Source organism: Peromyscus eremicus, chromosome 5 (genome assembly GCF_949786415.1).
Source record: "Peromyscus eremicus chromosome 5, PerEre_H2_v1, whole genome shotgun sequence".
Lineage (NCBI taxonomy): Eukaryota > Metazoa > Chordata > Mammalia > Rodentia > Cricetidae > Peromyscus > Peromyscus eremicus.
In genome coordinates this window covers 57,517,249-57,539,995 of record NC_081420.1, presented here as the reverse complement: position 1 = coordinate 57,539,995, position 22,747 = coordinate 57,517,249, and the positions used below count along the sequence as shown (strand labels likewise).

Here is a 22,747-nt window from a genome sequence, read left to right as displayed (position 1 = left end):
AAAAGAGGAAATTGTTTGCACATGGCATGAAAGCTTTTTATCTCATTAACTACACAGATGCATGCAACTTTAACTTTGGTGGCGTGTTCTCAAACCAGGCAGAAAACACACTTCTATTTTTAAACTTTAACTAAAAGGACAATAAAATGCTACCCACATATATTCCCCCAAATCAAATATATTTAAAGCTACATTACTTACATAGAAACTTTTTTAATTTTTAGATTGGGTCTTGTTAAGTTGCCTAGGCTGGCCTCAAATTGGCAATCTTCTGCCCCAGTCTTCTAAGTTCTGAGGTTAAGGTGTATGCTAATATTCCCTTTATCAGCAGCATTTTTATTTATTTACATTTTTTCCCCAGTAAAAAAATACCTTCACATTTGTTTGGCTCTTAGATGTATTTATCTTAAGTTTCTGGAAGAGACTCAATGACTCAGTTATCTGCATGTTAACCTAAGTGGTACTATGATAGCATTGTGTTTGACTCTAGGGACACAAAGTCATGTGAGGAAGACACAGTCTCCGGACCTTAAGAACCACCTGTATCCTTGTAGATGTTCGTTGATGCAGTAGAGCTGAGATCTGAACAGGAGGCGTATGGAGAACAGAGGAAAGAGTGGAGATGGAAAGGTGGACTAGAAACGGAACTGCACTGAAATTGCAGCTGTTTGGTTCCCCAGAGCCACAATTCAACCCAGCATAACCCATTTAATCTCCCCAAGACCTACTATTGCTCATCTGCAGAACAGAAGCAAGGCCATCTGAGCCCCTACTAAAGGCTGACTATAACAACTATTGAGGCCATCTCTACATGTAGTTGGCCATGTACAAGGGCCGATCTAAAGGGCAGGACACAACTAGTCCTAATCCTGAATAAGGTCACTGAAACACCAGAATGGTACTTAGAATTCTAGCCACTTCTTTATGTCTTTGGATAAAGGTTGCATCTTTAAAACGTTGCTGCAAAATACTCACACGACAGTGAAGCTAACAAAAGAAGAGAGCCTACTTTTGGGGGTAAGAAGATTGAGAAGATGGCACATAACTGAACCCTCTGATGGAGTGGTGAGGTTAGATGGGTCTGAACACAGAGTATTGCTAGGAAGGCTGGGTTCAGGGGAGGTGCTGCTGCAGGGAGGGGGCCTGGACAGGTGGATGGTAAGAGGGAGATGGACAGTGGGTACCTGGGGGAAAAAGGAGGTGCAGTGACAGTCAAACCAACCATAATCCATTTCAACATTTTATCCTTTAGTCTGAGGCCAAAAAAATGTTAATTACACATCTATACTAAGGCATATACTATTTTTAAACTGTCCTGTCTACAACCAAAATCAGAACCTTAAAACACAACATGTATAAGTGGGCTTGTATTTTTTTAAAAAACCTACTTAGGCCGGGCGGTGGTGGCGCACGCCTTTAATCCCAGCACTCGGGAGGCAGAGCCAGGCGAATCTCTGTGAGTTCGAGGTCAGCCTGGGCTACCAAGTGAGTCCCAGGAAAGGCGCAAAGCTACACAGAGAAACCCTGTCTCGAAAAACCAAAAAAAAAAAAAAAAAAAAACAAACCTACTTACTTAAAAAAAGTGCTAGATATGACAATTAGGCAATGACAATTCCTAGAGCAGAGCCAATCAATGACATGATAAATTAGCTGTAGTGAAGATGTGTTATAAATACCTACACATACTGACCTGTATAAAAGGCTCATTCCACTAACATTCTGCACAATAAAAAACTAAAATGCGGTATAAGCAAGCCAACCTGAAATGACACCTAGCATTATAAATGGCCTAATCTATATGTTAATACTGTTGTATCACATAACTGCAGCAAGACCAAGATAACAATATGACTTTGGGGTTTCTATGGCTACATCCTGGCTAACGGGCCTGAAAGGGCTGGCTGCTGACACCACACAAGCATTCCGAGTGCTTCTTTTTGGTTATTTATGATATGATTTATGATAACGACAACATCTCCTATTTTCTTTCCTCCTCAGATACAATAAATTGCTATCGTTAATCACCCTTCTCCGTTCAACTAGGATTACAATAGCATAATAGGTCCAGCTATGGTAATATTGTGGATTTTTTTACAAGAAATAAATATAAGTAGATCTCTTCAGACAATGTCAGTATCTCTAATATTTCAATCATCTTCCTTTAAGTCTTTCAGAATAAATTTTGCTACAACTAAGATTCCATATTCAGAATGTAAGCCCTTGGAGTGAATGAAATCTATAATTAAGCACCACACACTCACGACTCACCATTGTCACAATTTTCTTAAATTTGTCACACAGGAAGGCTGCCCACAGGACACAGGTTTTCCAAGACAAACAATGGCAGTCACTCCTTCCCTGAATTGATAGAGCCTATCATATTGTTGTTCCTCAGCCTACAAGACAAACTAGCTGTTTATCTATCTGAAAGCAAACTAGTAGAGAAAGAATAACCACCGTGCGCACCATCACACAGACATGGGTCAGGGCCTCCAGCCATCACTGGTTGGGTGGCTGCCTCATCCTTCTGAAGCACTTACTTTTCTGACAAGCAGTGTTCAGGGAAAGCAGCACCCACGTAGCTTTTGAGTACTAGCAAGACAAAGTGCATAACAAACAAAACGACAGCTCGCACTTGGGAGCTACCCTCTTGCCTGCCTGCAGGATGGTGAGAACAGCAGAACCTAGAACACTAACTAGCCAAAGCATCAGACATGGAAGGGAGGCCCCAGATCACCAGCTGACCACAACTATGTGAGCTAGCCTAGCCATGGCCAACAGAAACACACGGTTGAGCCAACCCAGCTTAAATGGCAACTTACAACACTGTCAGCAATATAGTTTTTGTTTTAATACACTACATTTTCAAGTTCAATTCAGCAACATTTTAACTATGTATTCACATTTACACGTACAATCAGCTGTCATTACTAACCCCTTAACTATTCACATGTACATGCACAATCAGCTGTCATGACTTCTATAATCTGCTGTAAATACTGTTCCTAATTCAGTTCCTGTGAGTCTCTGGTCATGTTTTCATCAAATGATCAATGTATAATCTTGACTTATGTACCTGCCTTCCCTTCTCTTTGCCTCTTTCTCTTCTTCTCTTTCCTGATGGATAGAACTTAATGCCATCTTCCTACCTCAGCACACCCAGCTATATGTGCTCCTGTTTAACAACACCTGATTTAATATATATTCTTGACTAACACTGAACTCCTGTTAACACCTGTATAAGTGTGGCTTCACAGAAACTTATTCTACCTACACATAGTTTCTGTAAGGCACATCCCAGCCCCTTGTGCTTAAGGACAGTAGGCAGCATGCAGAACTCTGTTAGGAGCCACAGGGCTTAGCACAGAACACGAAAGAGCACTTGTTCAGTGAGAGGAGAAAGGAAGGTCAACAGCAGCCCAGTGACAGGTACCCGAGTGACAGGTAAGTCAATTTTTAAAATTAATTATAATTTTATGAGTATGGGTATTTTGGTAGCCTGTATGCCTGTGCACCACATGTGTGCCTTGTGCCCATAGAGGCCAGAAGGAGACATCAGATCCTTAAAACTGGAGTTACAGATGGTTGTGAGCATCCAGATAGGTGCTGGGTAACAAGTCTGGGTCCTCTAGAATAGTAGCCAGTGTTCTTAGCTGCTGAGCCATCTCTTCAGTCCCATAAGTCATTTTTTTTTTCTCATCTTGAACATGTACTCAAATTATAGTGGGAATGTCACGAGTATTCTGGGGTTAAAGTGCCTATAGTGAGTAGGCAAATCCGTGAAAACAGAATTTGTAAGTACAGATCAATTGTTTGTTGTATGAATATGACTTCATCATCACCAAGCACTTGTATGGACTACTGATTTAAACTAAGGCATCTTACTCAAAAGTAATTGCATTTCCCATAAGTATTTCATAAAAAGAAAAAAATGCTTGATATGCTTTTTCTGTTGCTATGATAAAGTAACTCCAACAAAAGCAACTGAAAAGAGAACAGCTTTATTTTGGTTTGCAGTTCCAGGTTCCCAGTCATCATGATGGGGGAGTCAAGGCATCTGGAGCTTGAAGCAGCTGGTCACATGCACACAGTCAGAAGAGGAGAGTAATGGTAACGAATGTAGGCATGGTAGCCATCAATTCACTTTTCCCACTCTTACCCAGTCCAGGATCCCCTGTTTGGGGATGGTACCATCCACAGTGGGTGGGTTTTCCCATTTTAACTAACACAATCAAGATAATCCCCTACAGGCATGTCTAGAAACCCGTCTCCTAGGTGACTGTAGGTTTTATGTAGTTCAAAATTAAAACTAACCATCACACACTTAATGGTGACATACCTGGCTTGGATGTTTCTACAAATTCAAACTGGGATACATTTTAGATTAAGTCACAAAACAGTTATACACAGAGCACTCTGCTAAAACCATATGACAACCCCCCCCAACCCCAACCCCCCCGCACCCCAACGCCCCGCACCCCAGTTTCTAGAACATAGTGAGGTCTTTTATATTGTTATCCTCCTGAAACAACACTCTTCTCTCAGTTGGGCCTGCTTCTCTCTCTCATTCTGCAAAGCTCAAGCTTAACATTATCTTTTCAGCGTATTTTATAGTCATTCTGAGACGCTGGAGAAACAATTACAACTGTCTGATGTCTCATCATTAACGCCATTCGTGCCTACTTCCCCAACTAAGACTCACAGAGACAGGGACTAACTTCACTGTCAGATGTTAACCAGGGTAATTACTACAGATGGTCCCAAGTGATGTCGGTCAAACTTATTTTTCCACCTTACAATGGCGCACAACTGATAAGTGTTCAGGAGAAGCCACACTTTGGGTTTTGAGATTTGATCTTTCCCAAGCGAGTGATCTGTGGTAGGAGACTCTTGCTATTTAGAGGGCAAGTCCACAAATGCCAGGGCTCTGTTCTCACAGATTTACTTGGAGAGCAGAGGCAACAAATAAACACCAAGGATAACTCACAGTGATTAAGAGCTAGGAAGCCAATAAAATAGGGCAAAGCGTGTGAAGAGGGACAGGCTGGTGAGAGGATCACCAAAGAAGTGATGCCGAAGCTGTCACCAGACAGGGAATTGTGACCCTGGGTGATGCTTGCACAGACATGCTAGGGAAGAAAGAGAGGGAAAAAGGCATGCTGTGGTGTCAGCTTTGGCTAGGGCCTATGCAGAAGAGAAGCAGGCCTGCCCAAGGTACCCAGAGAGTGCCTCCGGCCCACAAAGAGCCACTGGTCAGTGTCAGCAGTGCAGTGTGACTGGAAGAAGGGAAACAAGCCGGGGAGGAGGGCAGAGGAAGCCGAGAGCAGATCTTCAAGGGCTCACTTCTCAGTGAACAAGAGAAACTATCAGATAAGACACCACTCGTGCTGAAGTCTCTGCAGTGTGAGCTCAAGATGATTGGTCAGACTGAACATCCACAACCAGCTGGAAGAACACCATTAGATGACATGCATCAACACAAACTCACTAAGCAAGCATGAGGAGCAGCAACTACCACAAGGCGAGGCAAGTGGACCTAACTTAAAGAACTTGACTATAGTCTTTTTAAGCTAGAAGCCAGAGGCCAGGCACTTCAGAATCCCCTTGGTGAAAGGCTGTCTATCTCAGGGACTAAGCATCATCCTATTTTGAACAGTTATCATAGGATGAAAGTAAAGCCATACCTACATCGATGCTGCCTGCCACTACACTGTCACAATGCACTCATTCACAGATGCGATGTCTCTACTGCAACTGAACCTAACACTGTCTCAATGACCTTGACAAAATTTGGAGAAAAAAACAACTCAAGACCTGGGGCTTTAAAGCTATTTTAGAATTAACTCTGAATAATTGTCCCACAATATGAGTTTCTTGATTAATTGCTTAAGATAAGGTCTCCTTTCCTCTGTGGCCTCCAGTGGCTCCCTCTAGTTCCCATAATCACTTTTGTCTCATTCTTCTAAGCCCTAGAAGGCTAAGAGAAAAATCAGAGATATACCAATTCCATCACTCGAGGATTAGCTGAAAGATAACCCTCTGAATTCCATCCCTGACCACTACGTGAGTGATTATTCAGTAACCACAGCACATCTGAGAGACACACTTATTGTTTTCCGGGGCTCACCCCGCTTCATAAAAAAAGTTATAAACACTATATCTTTTAATACTGCAAATTGGCATTCAAGTTACATGAGAAAAATGAGCACTAATTTTTCACTGCATCTTGCTTTTCTGATTTTTTTTTTAAACAGAAAGCAAAAGCTAAAATGAGAATAATTAGTCCTTTGAAGGTATTACTAACTAGAAAATTAAGGCTCTATTTTTGACTAGATTTATGTCTTACAAAGTCAAATTTCTGCATAATTTAATAGAAAATTGGCAGGAATAGGTCTTCCATCTAATTTCAACAAAATTAGCATTCAGCCACCTGAAATTTTGGCAGCATTCCAGTATGTTTATCCAAAGCAGTCAGTAGAAAATAAAATTGACAATTGTGCCTAAACAAGTTAGTTTCTCTCCCTCCAACAGTTCTCTAACATGTGCGTGCGCGCGCGCGCGCGCACACACACACACACACACACACACACACACACACACACAATTTTAAGAAATGAGTGAAAAATTTAAAAGTGCATTTTATGACTGGATTAACAACTTTCCATTCTTTCTATTACACACATCAACTGCAGACAGAACAAGAACCCCATCTGCAGTACACAAAGAACTCTAATTCAATAGTTTGAATAAGAAATGGCCCCTCAGGCCCTTGTGTTGAAAGTGTGGCCTCAGCTGGTGGCAGTATTGGGGGAGGTGGTGTAGGGGTTGTGCCTTTGAAACCTCTCTCTCTCTCTCTCTCTCTCTCTCTCTCTCTCTCTCTCTCTCTCTCTCTCTCTCTCAGCTTACTGTCTGCTGTGAGGTGAGCAGCCTCTGCCACATGTTCCTGCTAGCCCATGAACTACTCTGGACCATCACACCTGTCCTCCCATGATGGACTAGGCCTCAGAAACTGCAAACTAACAGAAACAACGCCCTTTTACATTGTCTACGGGCAGGGATTTTGTCACAAGGATACAACTAACACTGAAAACTGGTACTAGGAAAGTTTCATTGTGGCTGTAGCTAAACTTAGTCACAAAGTTCTTAAGCCATTGGAAGTGGGTTGGAGGGGAAATCTGGAAGAGTTTGGATCAATAAACTCAGAAGAGTGGGATACCAACAAAAATGAGAGCAATAAAGACTGATCATGAGGCTTCAGGTGGGAATGAGGATTCTATTGGGAACTGGACTAGAATTCACCTCTCATTTTGGCAAAACGTTTGTCTGTTTCATCTGTGTCCTGACACTTTCAGTTTGAAGTGATGTACTCATTAATCTGGTCTGTGCAGCACAGCTACTGCAGCTGCGTTTAGCCAGGCGTCTCGTAAGGACTGGGAACAAAAAAGCAATGCAGGGAAACCTGGGCTAAGGCAATGGGCTAAGGAAGAGACTGGTGCTGTTAAGAAGAAGCCAGGAACTTTTTTTGCATGGGACAAGAGGAAAGATGGCATGGAGGCATTTCAGAAATTAGTGAGGCTCAACACACAGCAGGCTCCATTGTATAAAAGAATAAGCTCACTCAAAAGACTTCCTACTATGCTCAGGGACCCAGGTACTCAGAGTCCACTAGAGCAGTGGTCTCACAATAGCTGCTTGGCTGAGAATTGACTTCTGGAGAACAAGTAAGAAAGAGGAGCCGAGAGGTAAGTGCAACCACTACAGGAGAGTGATGACAGCGGCCTGTGTTTATGGAACACGGTCAAACTACCTCCAAGGGTGGTGGGTCAGACAGGCACTCCAGAGCCAAGGCTTCCTGGCCTGCAACATGGGTCAGACAGGCACTCCAGAGCCAAGGCTTCCTGGCCTGCAACATGTTGAAACATTTCGAATTAGCTGTTGTGATAGTTAGCTTTAACTGTCAACTTGACACAACCTAGAATCATCTGTATAGATAGTATCAATGAGGTATAATCGACACTGGGTTTATAATCAGAAATGTCTTCCTGATGGGCCTGTAAAATGTGAAGCCATATGTACAGGGCATGTCTATTGGGGAGTGTCTTAGTTAACTGATACTAACTAAGGAAGGATTGACATTAACTAGGGAAGACCTAGCCCATTGTGGGCGGCATAGTCCCCAGAACAAATATTCCTGAACTGTGTAAGAATGGAGAAATCGAGTTGAACACAAGCAAGCAAGAAGCATGTGTATGTTTATTTCTTTCAACTTCTGCCTATGGGTGTGATGTTAGCAGCTCTTTTTACATTCCTGCCTTGAATTCCCCATATATGGACTACGACCTGGAACTGTGAGATAAAACAAACCCTTTCCCTTCTCAGTTGACTTTTACCAGGCTATTTTATTATAGCACCAGAAAGGAAGGGACAACTGCTGAGATTTACAAATGCAGAGACACATTAAAGAAACAAAACTAAAAACAAACAAACAAAAACCCCACCCAGATTTCTTGCCTACTAAAACACTGGATTTAGAATTCTGTACCTCCTATGAAATTATGATGAACATAACAGAACACGGGGGCCAGCCCGAGGGGGGTGCACATACCCCACCGTCACCCAAGTTCTTCTGGGAATCTGGGTTTGCAGCCTAAGCCTGACATGGGCCTGTCCCAGGGTTCTCTCAGGCAACAAGAAGCCAGGATAGGTTGGCTTCCTCTGAGAAACCACAACAACTTTACTTTGAGAAAAGTGAAGATTCTTGTTTTGTATTTGCAGTCACAAGGGAGACTGACAGCAGGATCATTACTACACATCAGTGTCACATAGTCCGAGAAATACACTTTAAATATTTTGGCTAAAAAAATATAATTCTCATGTTTAAAAAAAAAAGAACCATTAACTATGAGAGAATTCCTACACATATGTATGCCAGTGAAATTTAATTAAGGCACATAGGTTAAAGTTTATTTCATAAATATTTACCTTGAGTATCTCTTCAGATAAGCAGTATTTATCTGCACATTCTATACAGGAAACCCACTGAAAGCTACACAAGGACATTTATATACTGTCACGGGTGACTGCTGGATTGACTCTTTCCCCTGGACCCTCGGAGAGATTTCTCCAAATCAGAATTACGAGTTTTAAGAACATAACTAATAGAACATTATAGAACTTAATGAAAATGTCAACCCGTCACCTCCTGAAATATCAATGAAGTAGAAGCACATAACACCCTACTTGTGGAGCAAGAAATTAACCTCAGAACAAATATTCCTCGAAGCTGTATTAAATTCGACACTTTGGGGGGACATGACAAGAAGTAATTGAAATGAACTAATTAAGCCCCCCCCCCTGCCCCCAAAGTGCTCCAGAGTAATATTTTACTCAATTTAAGAAAGTAGGAGCACAGTGCTGGACCTGACATAGCAGTTGTCTGTCTCCTCTGCTGCTCACATACATGCTCAATGCTTTTAGCGCCCATAGCTGTAAAACTCAGCTGCTTTATTCAACCCTCTGCTTCCCTTCAACACTGCTGTCTGGCTCACATACACAGTGAGTCCTCCTCACACTAATCATTTCTAGTGATTATCGGAGAATTTGCTATTTTTCAGACGCAATGAACATAGCCATAAGGAAAGGTATTCAGAACCACTTGAACATCAATGAAGCAGGAAGGAGACCCTGGACACTCAGAATACAGTGTGACAATCAGAGGGAAAGACATACTTTAGCTATGGTCACACTGTTCAAAGGTCACACTGACCTGGTTACTTCATCACCCATCCACTCTTAAACTTTTGATTATTGGTCCTACCCCAGCCTCCATCTGAAATGCTTTTCCATGGTCTTCTGTGATATATCTCCTCCCTGCCTTCTTCCTCTTTTCTTTGCCCTTTTAGAAACTCTGACCATCTTGCCTCAGATTCCTTGAGTACTAGGATTCCATGTTCACATCATGTACCCCTACCCCTCTATGTTTCATGTACTCCAGACCCCAGGCTGGCCTTGAACTCTTGTCTCTCCCACTTCAGCCTCCCAAGAGCTGGGATTACAAAGATGTGTGTCTGTTACTGCCCTTGGCTCTCATTTCTAATAGCAACTCAACATTCTGCTTGTTTTCTAGCTAACAAGTACTGGATTATCCATCCTCTTTTCTTGACTTCTCTAATAGTGTGTTTATCTGAAGTTCAACACAACAAATATTTACTGTATGCATATTCAATGCCAAGAAATCAGAAGGTGCCAGAGAGAGAAAACACAGTAAATCCAGCAATGATTCCATCTAGTAGGCAAAATACAGCCGGTCTGCAAGTTTCTCCAGAAGAAGCATCTCCTGGTTGTCTCCCAGTAACTCTTGTTCTGCCTAGGGAGCAAAGGGGAACCTCGCAAAGCCCAATATTGGAGCCTAAACTTGACTTTCATTTTTTTCTTCCCCAGCTCCCCTTCACTCCCTGAGTTACTTAATGTTTTGAGCTTTCCATTACATTCTAATTACATTTTGTATTGACTACAATGTTTTCCTTTCCATATCTGCTTGTGAATAAAAACTTGATTTGTTTTATGAGAAATATCCCAAATAGTTCCCTCATGAAGCCCCACTTCCAGTCAGATCTGGACTGTCACCAATGTAAATACCCACAGCAGCCTCTAACTTTCTGAGAACACCCATGCTTACAGTGATTTATCCACATTGTCCCAGATTCGTAAACTGCAAAGTTATCAAGGGCAGAGCCTGTGTTTGATTCATCTTTGTTTTCTGATCCTTTCAGCTCAGATTTATAAATATTTACAAGACAGTATTATATGCACGGTGTCACATTAAGTGCATAGTGGGTGCTCAAATACCCACTAGATCCAACTGAATTTAGAACATACCATCTGATAGTTTTCTGATCAACATGTTTGGAAAATGAATGTCTTGAGACAATGTGTGTCTGAAATATCCATATCCCACCTCATGACCTGAGAGTTTGGTTGAATACAGAATTTAAGGCTGAAATGACTTCACCCAACATTCTGATGGTATGGTACCACTGTCTTCCTCCTGTCCCCTGACCTCTCCATCCCACACCACATGAACTGCACTCCTTCTCCTAATCTTGGATTTCTTCTAATTTTATAATAATGTGCCCTAGGAATCTCAGTTTGAGTGAGAAGCAATCTCAGCTCAGTGACAGCCTTGTATGCACCCTGAAGCTTTCTTTCAGGTATGATACATGATAAACCAGACTTCTTGAAAGTGGAGATGTTTGACAAACTGAGATGGAAGGAAATTAATACTGAAGAAAAAAACTTTCTGTCACAGGAAACCATCCAGCAGGAGAGCGTGCAAACATCATAAATTAATGCTCTCCTTCTAAGAGCAAACTTTAACGTTGCCTAGGAATCTTTGTTTTAGACTAGTTTTTGCGTTTAATTTTTTAAAATTTATTTAATTTTAATTTATGTGCATTGGTGTTTTGTCTGCATTCATGTCTGCATGAGGGTGTTGGATCCTGTGGGACTGTAGTAACAGACAGCTGTTAGCTGCCATGTGGGTGCTGGGAATTGAACCTGAGTCCTCAGGAAGGGCAGCCAGTGCTCTTAGCTGCTGAGTCATCTCTCCAGCCCCTTAGGCTAGTTTTTGTAAGCATGTGTGTTTGTAGAGATTTTAGGCACTTACTAACGGCTTCTCATTTATGCTACCTAAGAGTAGCAGGCAATGTGCTTAAATTTGTTTTCACACTTACCACTGGTATGTGAATCCCACTACAAAGAATCCCACTGCCAGCTGTGGTGGTCTCAATGAGAAATGCCTTTGCAGTCTTAGGTATGGAAATGTTGGTTCCTAGTTGGTGGTGCTTCCCTAGTTGGAAAGGCCTGGTTGGAGGAAGTGTGTCACTGGAGGTGGGCTTTGAGTGTTTACAAACTCTTGCCACTGCTAGTTCAGAGGCTCAGGGCATGAGGGATCAGCTGTTCTGCTGCCTGTTGCCACAGTGGACTCTTATCCCTCTGGAACTGTAAGCCCACACACATTCTTCCTCCTTGCCTTGCTCACCTGTTTCACCACAGCAACTGAGACACAAGCTTTGGTGCCTGTTGTCCTTCACCTCAACGAGGCAAGCTGCCACTACATGCCATGGGCACCGCTATTGCTTCATATTCTTTATGAAACGCCATGCTTTTGCAGCTCCCAAATTTTTATTTCTAATGGAACAATATGATAACCAATGTGCTTTAGTCTGCATTTATATTATAAAGGTATCTTTATAATTGTGGTACCTTTAAGCCTCTTTCAGTATCCTTCAATTCTGAGAATTTTCTTGTATTACTTCTTGCACAATTATCTGTCCTTAGGTTTCATTGTTTTCTCGTCCTGGAAATTCTTCTAGCTATAGGGTCACATGAATTAGTTCTGTGCTTTTCTAACACTGTGTCTCCTAGTGGCTTCTCTTTATGTAAGTGCTCAGATTTCCTTCACTTTACCTTCAAATTCCTCTGTAGAACTTTTTTCTTTTGCTTATTAATATTTTTCAGCATTTTTCTTGCTCTTTTATTGCTAGTTCCTATCTCTGCTCTTATCTCTCTGAAGGTGTATGTATGACATGCCAATCCACTGAAATCTGTACTTTTTCTCAACTCTAACTCACTAACACTTGATCCTTAATTATATAATGCTTTAAACTGTTACAGCAGTTCTGACTTACCTCTTCAACTACAAGGTCCCAGAGATGACACTTCATAGCTTTTGAAAGGTTCCACGTGCTGATATATTGTGGAGGGAAGGAGGAAGTTGGGGAGAGAGAAAGGGAACCAGGAACAGAGAGGGAAAGGGGAAGGTAGAGAAGAAGGAAGGGAGGGGGGGAGGGAGGGAGGGAGGACTGATTGTCTTCTTTGGCTTGGGGTCTCACTGTGTTACTTGGGCTGATCTTGAAGCTTGGGCTCATAGGCTCCTTCCACTTTAGCCTCCCTAGTAGTAGAAGATAACCAAGGCTTGTTTGCCTTCAGGAAAAGCTATTTTGTAGTGTTGCATGCCCAAAGTCTTCCAAAAGATGGGAACCCAACTATCCCATTGATAGAATACATCATACTTCTCTGTCTTTTGTTCGGATTTACTTACAATTTCAACACCATGGTTAGGATCATATCATATTCTCACCTTGATGTACAACTATCACACTAGCCTAAGACACCAGCATCTCTCAGGTCTTGTGGCTTCCACCTGGGAGCCTTTGCGGGTGGCATCCAGAGTGCCTGCCAAGACCCAATTCCTTCCCTAAGTGCAGCTGCCTGCAGCTCCAACTCACAGCACTATGTTAAGCAGGCAGCAGCACCATCCTATGTTGTTTTCCCTGTCTCACTGGTTCAAGTCCAGTCGTACCTTTCTCCTGTGCTTCCAGTCAATGAGCTGCACGGCAGCTGCAAGGCCTTAGACTGTGTGTGACTTTGTCTACACAGCTACAGTTTGACATCGACTTGTGATCACACTAAGACCTCTTCCTTATTTCCTCTAAGGCCCTATGTAATTCTCCTTTATCAGAGACCCTCCTGAACAGCCGAACACGATAGCCCCATTAGTCACTGGCACTTTAATCTAGCTTCTGTTTTCATTTTTTCTCCCTTTCTCCCTCTTCTTCTCCTTCCCCTTCCTGTTCCTCTTTTCTCTCTCTCTCCTTCACTTCCTTCCACTTCCTCTTTGAGTTAGGTCTCACATACCCAAGGCACCCCTCAAACTCGTTATGCAGCAGAAGATAACCTTGAACTCCTGATTGTCCCGACTCTACCTCCCAAATGGCAGGATTACAGGCGTCTGACACTATCCTCCAGATGTTATTTTTCTTTTCTTTTCTTTTCTTTCTTTCTTTCTTTTTTTTTTTTTGTTTGTTTGTTTGTTTGTTTGTTTGTTTTTCGAGACAGGGTTTCTCTGTGTAGTTTTGGTGCCTGTCCTGGAACTCACTCTGTAGATCAGGCTGGCCTCGAGCTCACAGAGATCCGCCTGGCTCTGCTCCCAAGTGCTGCGATTAAAAGCATGCACCACCACCGCCCACCACCGCCCAGCCAGATGTTATTTTTTCAATATATGTCACCTGCCAGTAATGTTTAGCATTTTCTCTAGAGCACAAGCTTTGTTAAAGAAGAGACTGGCTTTGCCCTCTGAGCCAGCTCTCAACACATGCCTGCCTCTCAGTAGCCGCTAAGTGAGTGACTGAAACAAGAACACTGGCCAGTCAGCATACTGCTACACACACTTGAGGCCAGTCAGCACACTGCTACACACACTTGAGGCCAGTCAGCACACTGCTATACACACTTGAGGCCAGTTAGCACACTGCTACACACACTTGAGGCCAGTCAGCACACTGCCACACACACACTTGAGGCCAGTCAGCACACTGCTACACACACTTGAGGCCAGTCAGCACACTGCCACACACACACTTGACAGCAACATTTACTCCTCAAGAGTATCACAGATATCCAAGGAATGACAACTGTGGCAACTGAGCTAGCTTCTTGACCCTGAGGTGCCATCTCTTAAAGGACACATGTATTTCCCATCCCATTAGAGAAAAGCCCCGAGACAAGGCATGTGCACTACTTAACAATGTTTTCAGATTTACTTAGAGGTTCTCAAAGTATCACTCCCCGAACCACAAAAGCGAAAATAAGCTGCATAGGACAGTCCTATAACTTTCAAGTCTAATTCTTCTGGGCTGTTCTGCAGTTCTGAGTGTCAGAGTCTACACTTTCCCACACAGCATCCATCTGTACACCATCAAGAGCGTCAGAAGGCAGTGTTCCGTGCTCAGTGACTATTTCTAGGACTCTCCTGCAAACCACTGATGCACATTCTGCAGCTCTGGTCCACGGTGCAGGTGGTGACAGCCATGTTATGAGAGATGCCAGGCAGTGACTATGAGAAGCATCTGGATTTCAGAAACACTGACAGGAAAAAAGTGCTTCTTTCCAATGTGTAATAATCAAAGGAAAGGCTTGCTGGGTGTTCAAAATTTTAATTTGTGCTGGACATTCCTATGTATTATCTCTTCCCTCCCTTCGAGGATTAGAGCAGAGTCATTCCCAGAGACCTAGAAAAGGTAGCACTGATGTACATGTGAGTGTGTATGTGTGTGCAAACACCAAGAACATTTTACTGTCCCCACTGTACACAGTAGAGTGGACTCCACTGTGTACTGGCCCCAGTTCTGCTCGCCAGTCCTAGGTGAAGTTTCAGTAGGGCTGGCAACAACACGTGCCTACTCATCAGACATTCAGTCCCTGCAGCAGGTGCCACGGCACTACTATGTTGAGAAAATGTATAAGGCATGCCTGGCCCCTGGAGCTTCTTCCATCACACACCGTGGTCTGGAATTTCTTCCATGTGGTCAGTCACTTGTATCCTCTGGGATTCCATGAGGTCAAACACCTGAGGTGTTTGTAGCCTCAGAGTAAATGTCTTGGAATGCTCTCTGGAACAGTGTGTAAATACCATGAACTACCAAGAGGAGAAGACAGTCCTGAAGGCACTACAACCTCCCTTATTCCGAGGTATCAGTCATTCTGGTTTTCTGTAAACCACCCCACCCCATGTTTTAAGCAAGTTTCAAATGCAAAGGATTTCAACAGAACTGGGTTCTCTTCCAGTCTTGCTCCTTCAATAGCAAGCACAGTCTAAGCCAATGCCAGTTACACATTTGTATTTTGGGCAAAGTACGGCAGTAACAAAACTGCTCTTTACATTCACGATTACACTAAGCTAGAGAATACACAGTTTTGTTTCATTGGTAATTCTGCTTGCACATTTAAGACACATAAATACAGATGAGTAGTCAATCAATTGTCTTCCTCCTCCTTCCCACACCTTCACTCTGTCTCTTAACTTTTAAATATACGCCACAGAAAATATTTAGCCAGAACTTCAGGTTTATGCCTTCTGATGGACAAGCAACCAGGGAGGATCCAAGCATGGTCAGTCTGCCCATACTCAAAGAGCTTTGTGTGTTTTCCAAATGGAGAAGGAATTTACCATTCTAGGTGACAACTGCTACCATTGTAGTAGCAAATCTATTCTGTACACTCTTTAGACAGGATTAATGGCCACGCTGACTAGCATAGCTACTTCTACTTTCCAAAAGTGCAAAAACTTTATGAGAAAGGGAAGAAGTTAAGAGTGGTAGAGTGAAGAGAAATGAGATTAGTAAGAAAATACTGCAGATAATTGAATATTATTTCATTTTATTTCCTCAAAAATAAATTATATTCTTCATGATGAATGTATTTCTAAGTAAGTTTCTAATACTCATGGTTTCCAAACACTAGCCACAATACAAACCCATAGATTGTCTATTCCCATATAGAGTAAAATACTTTTCTTGAATAATGAATATATAAAGTATATGGAAAATATGTTCTCAATCCATACCTCAGTCCACACTGCTCAAAGACCTAGTGCATTCCTGTGACTTCATCAACTGCAGCGTACTATAAACAACCCATTCATGCTTGTCTTTTCCATGAAGCCAAAGGCCATACAACCAAACTCTGAGAAGGGAGGGACTGTACAACCATTTCTGCATATCCAGTACCGGATACATACCCACTGCCCTTAAAATGCCTGTGGAGCAACTGTAGCAAGCACACAATTTTTATTCATTGCCTGATTGCCTAAAATTAATTTACATCATCAAATTGAAAAATACACAATGTTATCACAACCTAAGATTCAGAAAGATGGGTTTATGGGGGCCGGAGAGATGACTCAGAAGTTAAGAGCACTAACAGGTAGGTACCTTAATTGGTACTACATGAGTTATTAGAATCACACATATAACATCTAAATGAAGCAAAAGCAACCCAAACTCATCAACTGGGCAGCTTCCCTCTAACCTCCGAGACTCTCTCATGGGTATCAATGGCCAGACAGGCAAACCAAATTCTTCCTGGTACAGTCACTGTATGCACCTCAGACTTGGCAAATACATTCTAGAAAGAAAAAGTTGTGTGACTTATAAAGACACTTTTCCCTCTAGAAATGTTAATATACATGCTATAAAAATAAAAATCATTCTATTTTCTGATGGTAATTGTGTGTAATGGGGCAAAAATGGATGCTAGTATTAATTGCATCTATAGTATTGCTGACTAGAAACTTATTTAAAAATGACTTCCTCTGTTTCTTATATGACTTTTTCTTAAGCTGCGTTGAAAAATGGTACTTATTCTATTCAGGCACTTTTCTCATCTCCCATAGTGTTCTAGCATAATATAAAATGGACTCTGAGCTACAGAATAAAGTTTCCTTAAACTAAACCAAAGGAGGGAGCCTGTGCTGCAGACCTTTAACTATACCACTCATGGCTAGAGAAACAGTGAGCACACATTTTATCTTTTGCTCCAGATCACTATGTAAGATAGAGAAGAAAATCATTGTGTTCTCTGAAATCCAGCAACAGGGCTGAAAAAGTGTGACCATTTGAAGCCTAGCACAGGTCACGAATCAGTTAAACATAATTTGAGAAACTATAGTTAGCCTTCTGTATTCACAGGTTATCTGAATCCCTGGATTCAATAACTACAGATCAAAAAATAGTTGTGGGACTGGGGAGAAGGCTCAGTAGTAATAAGCTGGCTACACAAGGACAAAGCTCTCCCTCTGATTTTGACCTCCAGAACTCACATCAAAATGCAGGTGAGGTGGCATGCACTTGCAATCCCAGCTCTGGGGTGGAAGAGACAGGTTCCTGATCTCCCTAGTCACCCAGTCTAGCCTAGTAGGAAAGTTCCAGGTTCCAGTGAGACTCTGTCTCAAAAGACAAGGCAGGAGTGGAGGAAGACTGACAGATAGCTCAGCTGCTAAGAGTTCGGATCCCAGCTCCCATGCTGGGCAGCTCACAACTTTCTTCAGCTCCAGCCCAGGGGATCTGATGTCCTCCAAGGGCCCCAGGATGCATATGGTGCACAGACACTCATGCAGGCACCCCGCCCCAGGATGCATGTGGTGCACAGACACTCATGCAGGCACCCTGCCCCAGGATGCATGTGGTACACAGACACTCATGCAGGCACCCCGCCCCAGGATGCATGTGGTGCACAAGACACTCATGCAGGTACCCGGCACCACGATAAAAACCATACACAGGCCTAACACCCAGGAGTCACACCTCCGTGTGTTCAGTACACAGCTGCACTTAACTGTAACTGAGGATGGTAATAAACATTTTAGAAGTTATCAACACACAGACAAGGCTCTTTAATTAATACAAATGACGAGATTCTTGAATTTTAATTTTAGTAAGATTTGTCTCTATAAAACATTTTCTCATGCTGACAATTAAATCCTGAGTGAAATTAAAAAGCTGAAAGAGAATAATCTAGAAGGCATAAGTCCTCCTTAAAATACAGTTGTGCATTTCAGAACAAACATAGCTGTTAACATTAAATTCAAGTGTGAAAATTTGGCTTTTACCATAGTAAATATTCTCCCTTAGCATGCCATTCTACACAGTGCAAGCAAATCTACAACACTAAAAAGCAATTCTCTTTGCAGAAGAAAATTTTTCTGTAAGCATATGCCTTCAATTCCACAGCTTACCTAATTTACAATATGCCTGCTTCTCCAGGAGCCAGGCATCAAGAAAGTTTGATATTCCAGAAATCAGTTCTCTGAACTGAAAAGGAAATTACTAAATATGGGCTGGTGAGATAGCTCAATGGGAAGGTACTTGCTGCCAAGGCTGAAGACCCAAGTTTGATTCCTGGGACCCACATGGTGAGAGGAGAGAATCAAAGCTGTCCTTGATTTCCACACTTGTGCTGTGGCACATGAACCCACTTGCTCTCTGTCTGTCTAAATAGATACATGCAATAAAAATAATTTTAAAAAAGAAATCACTAGATAGCAACTATCAGTTTGCCATAACACACACACACACACACACACACACACACACACACACACACCCCAAAAACAAACAAACAAACAAAAACAAAAAAAAGCACCTATTTGTAGGTGCTAAGATAAAGATGGCCCATGTCATGGCATTTTCTATGTATCTGTGAGTAAAAAATAGTCCAACATCTGCAGCAGAAAGAGCTGCACTTGATATTGGTTTAAACTGACCAGACAGTAGCCCATGGCTATGAACACAAGGACAGTCCTACAAACTTGAATGACTCACTGAGGATTGTAGCAATTATTCTAATTCTAGTTATAAAATAAAATAAAGCCTACGACATAATTTGAAAACATCTTCATAAATAGATTACAATGGCATTTTTGATGAAAGATAAAATTCATTTATGCAAATCCCTCCCCCCCAGTTGTCTAACAATGTAAATTGATGCAGAATACAAGGAAGTTTGCTGCACTGTAACTATTTTAATTAGCACATTCAATGAATCTTTAGTACTAAGTCCTAGGACACAGCAGGGAATAAACAGACGCAAATGCCTGTCTACGTGGAATTTATATTTCAGAGGAAATAGACAAAATAGTAGTTGTGTCTGTGGTTCTTTGTATTGTGGAAAGTAAAGTTTTAAAATCAGTGTTTATAGTATCACTTTCTACATCTAAAGCGTACATAAATAAATTTTATTTTTATTTTTTGCTTGAGACAAAGTCTCAGTGTGTAGCCCAGACTAGCCCACAACTCTCTTTGTGGACCAGGCTGGTCTCAGACTCATAGAGATCTGTCTGCTTCTGCCTCCCAAGTGCCAGGATTAAAGATCTACACTATCATGCTTGGCCCACAAATGAATGATTTATTTATTATTTATTTGTTTTTTTAAATAAATCAAGTTTTGGGGTAGGAAAGATACCTCTGCAGTTAAGAGAACTGGGTGCTCTTTCATAGGGCTCAGGTTGATTCCCAGCACCCACAGAGTGGCACACAGCTGTCTGTCACTCTAGCCCCAGAGATCTTATGTCTTCTTCTGGCCTCCACAGGCACTGCACACTTGTATGCACAAACATAGGTACAGGGAAAACACCCATATACATACAAACAAATACAGTTTTTAAAAGAATCAAGTTTTGACCAGTCATTTTTGAAATAAATTTCAGGAGGCAATAAAACATGTAATTTTTCATTAAAAGTTCAGAAATCAAAAGAAAACTGAACAAGAAAATAATGTCCAGATTTAGAGGACAGAAGGTCTTTCCTGAGATTCCTTAGCAGACACTTTAAAATGTTCTATCTATCTCTATCTATCTATCTATCTATCTATCTATCTATCTATCTATCAATCATTTATTGTACGAGTGTTTTGCCTGCATATATGTCTGTGCACCTCCTGTGTGCAGTGTCTATGGAGGCCAAAAGAGGGCATCAGATCCACTGGGACTAGAATTTCAGATGGGTGTTAGCCACCACATGGATGCTGGGAATTGAATGGGGTCCCCTGGGAGAGCAGTCAGTGCTCCTAACCACTGAACCACATCTCCAACTCTGGAAGCTGATACTTTTACACAGGCTCCACTCTGAACAATAACATCCCTTTACCAGTAAAACCTCCTTATGAGTGTGGCCACCCCTGTTGAGATGAGGTGGTAATGGTGCTTTCTCTGAGATAGACTTCACTATGCAGTCCTTCCTGGCTGGCCTAGAACTTGCTAGAGAGACCAGTCTGGCCTTGAACTTGGAGCAAACCTGCCTTAGACTCCTAACTACTATAATTGCAGCTGTGCATCATCACACCCAGGCTTTCTTTTAAAATGATTTTTATAGTTTCTTCAACCACATGCTTACCTTATGACACCATTGAACTAAACATAGAAAATGAAAGGCTGCATGTGATTTTCTCTGTAGGGCTGGGGATAGAACCCAGGTCCTTGTGCACATTAAAACAAGTATTCTAACAGTAAGCTATGTCTCACGGCCCTGCAATGGACTTTAAAAGTATAATTTGGGCTGGAGAGATGGCTCAGTGGTTAAGAGCACTGGCTGTTCTTCCAGAGGTCCTGAGTTCAATTCCCAGCAACCACATGGTGGCTCATAGCCATCTGTAATGAGATCTGGTGCCCTCTTCTAGCCTGCAGGCATGCATGTAGGCAGAACACTGTGTACATAATAAATAAATAAATCTTTAAAAAAAAAGTATAATTTAGAGATACTCTACATACTATCTGTTAAGTCATAGAAAAACCTTCCTGTAAATTAGCTCTTGGTCAACACATAAGTTTCTGTGATCACATCATCTGAAGCCAGTACTGACCGCCTGAGATAGATACTGTTGGGAAAGAGGAAAGAAGCTGGAGGTGCAGCAGAAACAGAGTGGCAATGTGCTTCCAGTTTTCATGAGCTAACAATTCTATGTAGGACGAGGTTCAAAAGAAGTGAAAAAGGCCGGGCGGTGGTGGCGCACGCCTTTAATCCCAGCACTTGGGAGGCAGAGGCAGGCAGATCTCTGTGAGTTCGAGGCCAGCCTGGTCTACAGAGCGAGATCCAGGAAAGGCGCAAAGCTACACAGAGAAACCCTGTCTTGAAAAACAAAAAAAAAAAAAAAAAAAAAAAAAAAAACCAAAAAAAAAAAAAAAAAAAAAAGGAAAACTGAGTGGAGAATGGAGATGATGAGGAAAAGAAGTTCCATGGCCACCATGTAACACACAGATAAAACAATTTGTGTTCACAGGCCTACCCTGTCTATACTTAGTCATTCAAAAGCACTTGAAATTAATTTTGACCTCATGAATTTCAAAGGTGAGAAGGGAGCATCAACTGTGAAGGTGTGCTAGCGCTTTGAGTGAAGGCTGCTCTCCACAGGGCAGCACGTCTTTATCAGTTGGTGAAGCACAGCTACCTCTCCCTCAGGAGCAGCTTTCCGGCACGGCCATCTCCTCGTCTAGGTAAGGGTTAGGTGACAGGCCATTTTGAGTCTCCACCATTTAGAACAGTGTCAATGGTTATGTGTGTGTGTGATGTTAAACCCAATAGAAACATAGTCTAATCTTCTTTCTGATATTGTTAATACTAAAATGATCTCATAAATCCAAGATAATATTAATTTGTCCATAATGAAAAAGTAGTAAAAGTTTAAAAATATAGTTTAATAACTTGAAATGTAATAGATAATTAAAATTTTTAGTTTGTGGCCAGGCTGTGGTGGCTTACACCTTTAATCCCAGCACCCAGGAGGCAGAGGCAGGCGGATCTCTGTGAGTTCGAGGCCAGCCTGGTCTACAGAGCGAGTTCCAGGACAGACTCCAAAGTTACACAGAGAAATCCTGTCTCAAAAAAAAAAAAAGGAAAACAGAAATGTAATAGTAAAGTACCTAGATCAGTAGACAATTTAAAAGCTATTTTGTTTTGCAACTGTATCATCAAAGGTTTTTTTTTTGTTGTTGTTCATTTGATTTTGAGGCAGTGTGGTGCAGGGTGGCCTTGCACACTCCGTAGCCAGAGCTGACCATGAACTCTTAGTCTTTTACTTCACCCTCTGAAGTGCTAAGATTAAGGTCTATACCACCACACTTGGCTAGTTTGTGTGTGTGTGTGTGTGTGTGTGTGTGTGTGTGTGTGTGTGTGTGTGTGTGCATGCGCAGATACACGCTTGTGTGTGGTGATGTACATGGAAATGTGTGGAGCCTAAAGGCCAACTTTGGGTTTGTCTACCTGTTTTTCAAAACAGGATTTCTTCCTGGGCTGGAGCTAGCCACGTAGGCTAGGTCAGCTGGGCAGTGAGCCTGACTCTGCCTCTCCACAGCCGGGATTACAAACATGTACCACTTCGCCTTCCTTGTTTTTATTTTTAATATGGTTGCTACGCA

The 22,747-nt window shown here is 42.0% G+C and overlaps 2 protein-coding genes across 2 annotated transcripts in view; one reads left to right on the top strand and one right to left on the bottom strand.

Moving 5' to 3' along the window:
- The window catches only part of Taf3 (TATA-box binding protein associated factor 3), a 154,697-nt gene that overhangs the window by 50,045 nt on the left and 81,905 nt on the right, over positions 1-22,747 (bottom strand).
- Positions 11,036-11,540, top strand: LOC131911455 (thymosin beta-15A-like). The gene has a single exon (XM_059263516.1). The coding sequence runs from the start codon at positions 11,213-11,215 to the stop codon at positions 11,342-11,344; it is 132 nt and encodes a 43-aa protein (XP_059119499.1). The 5' UTR covers positions 11,036-11,212; the 3' UTR covers positions 11,345-11,540.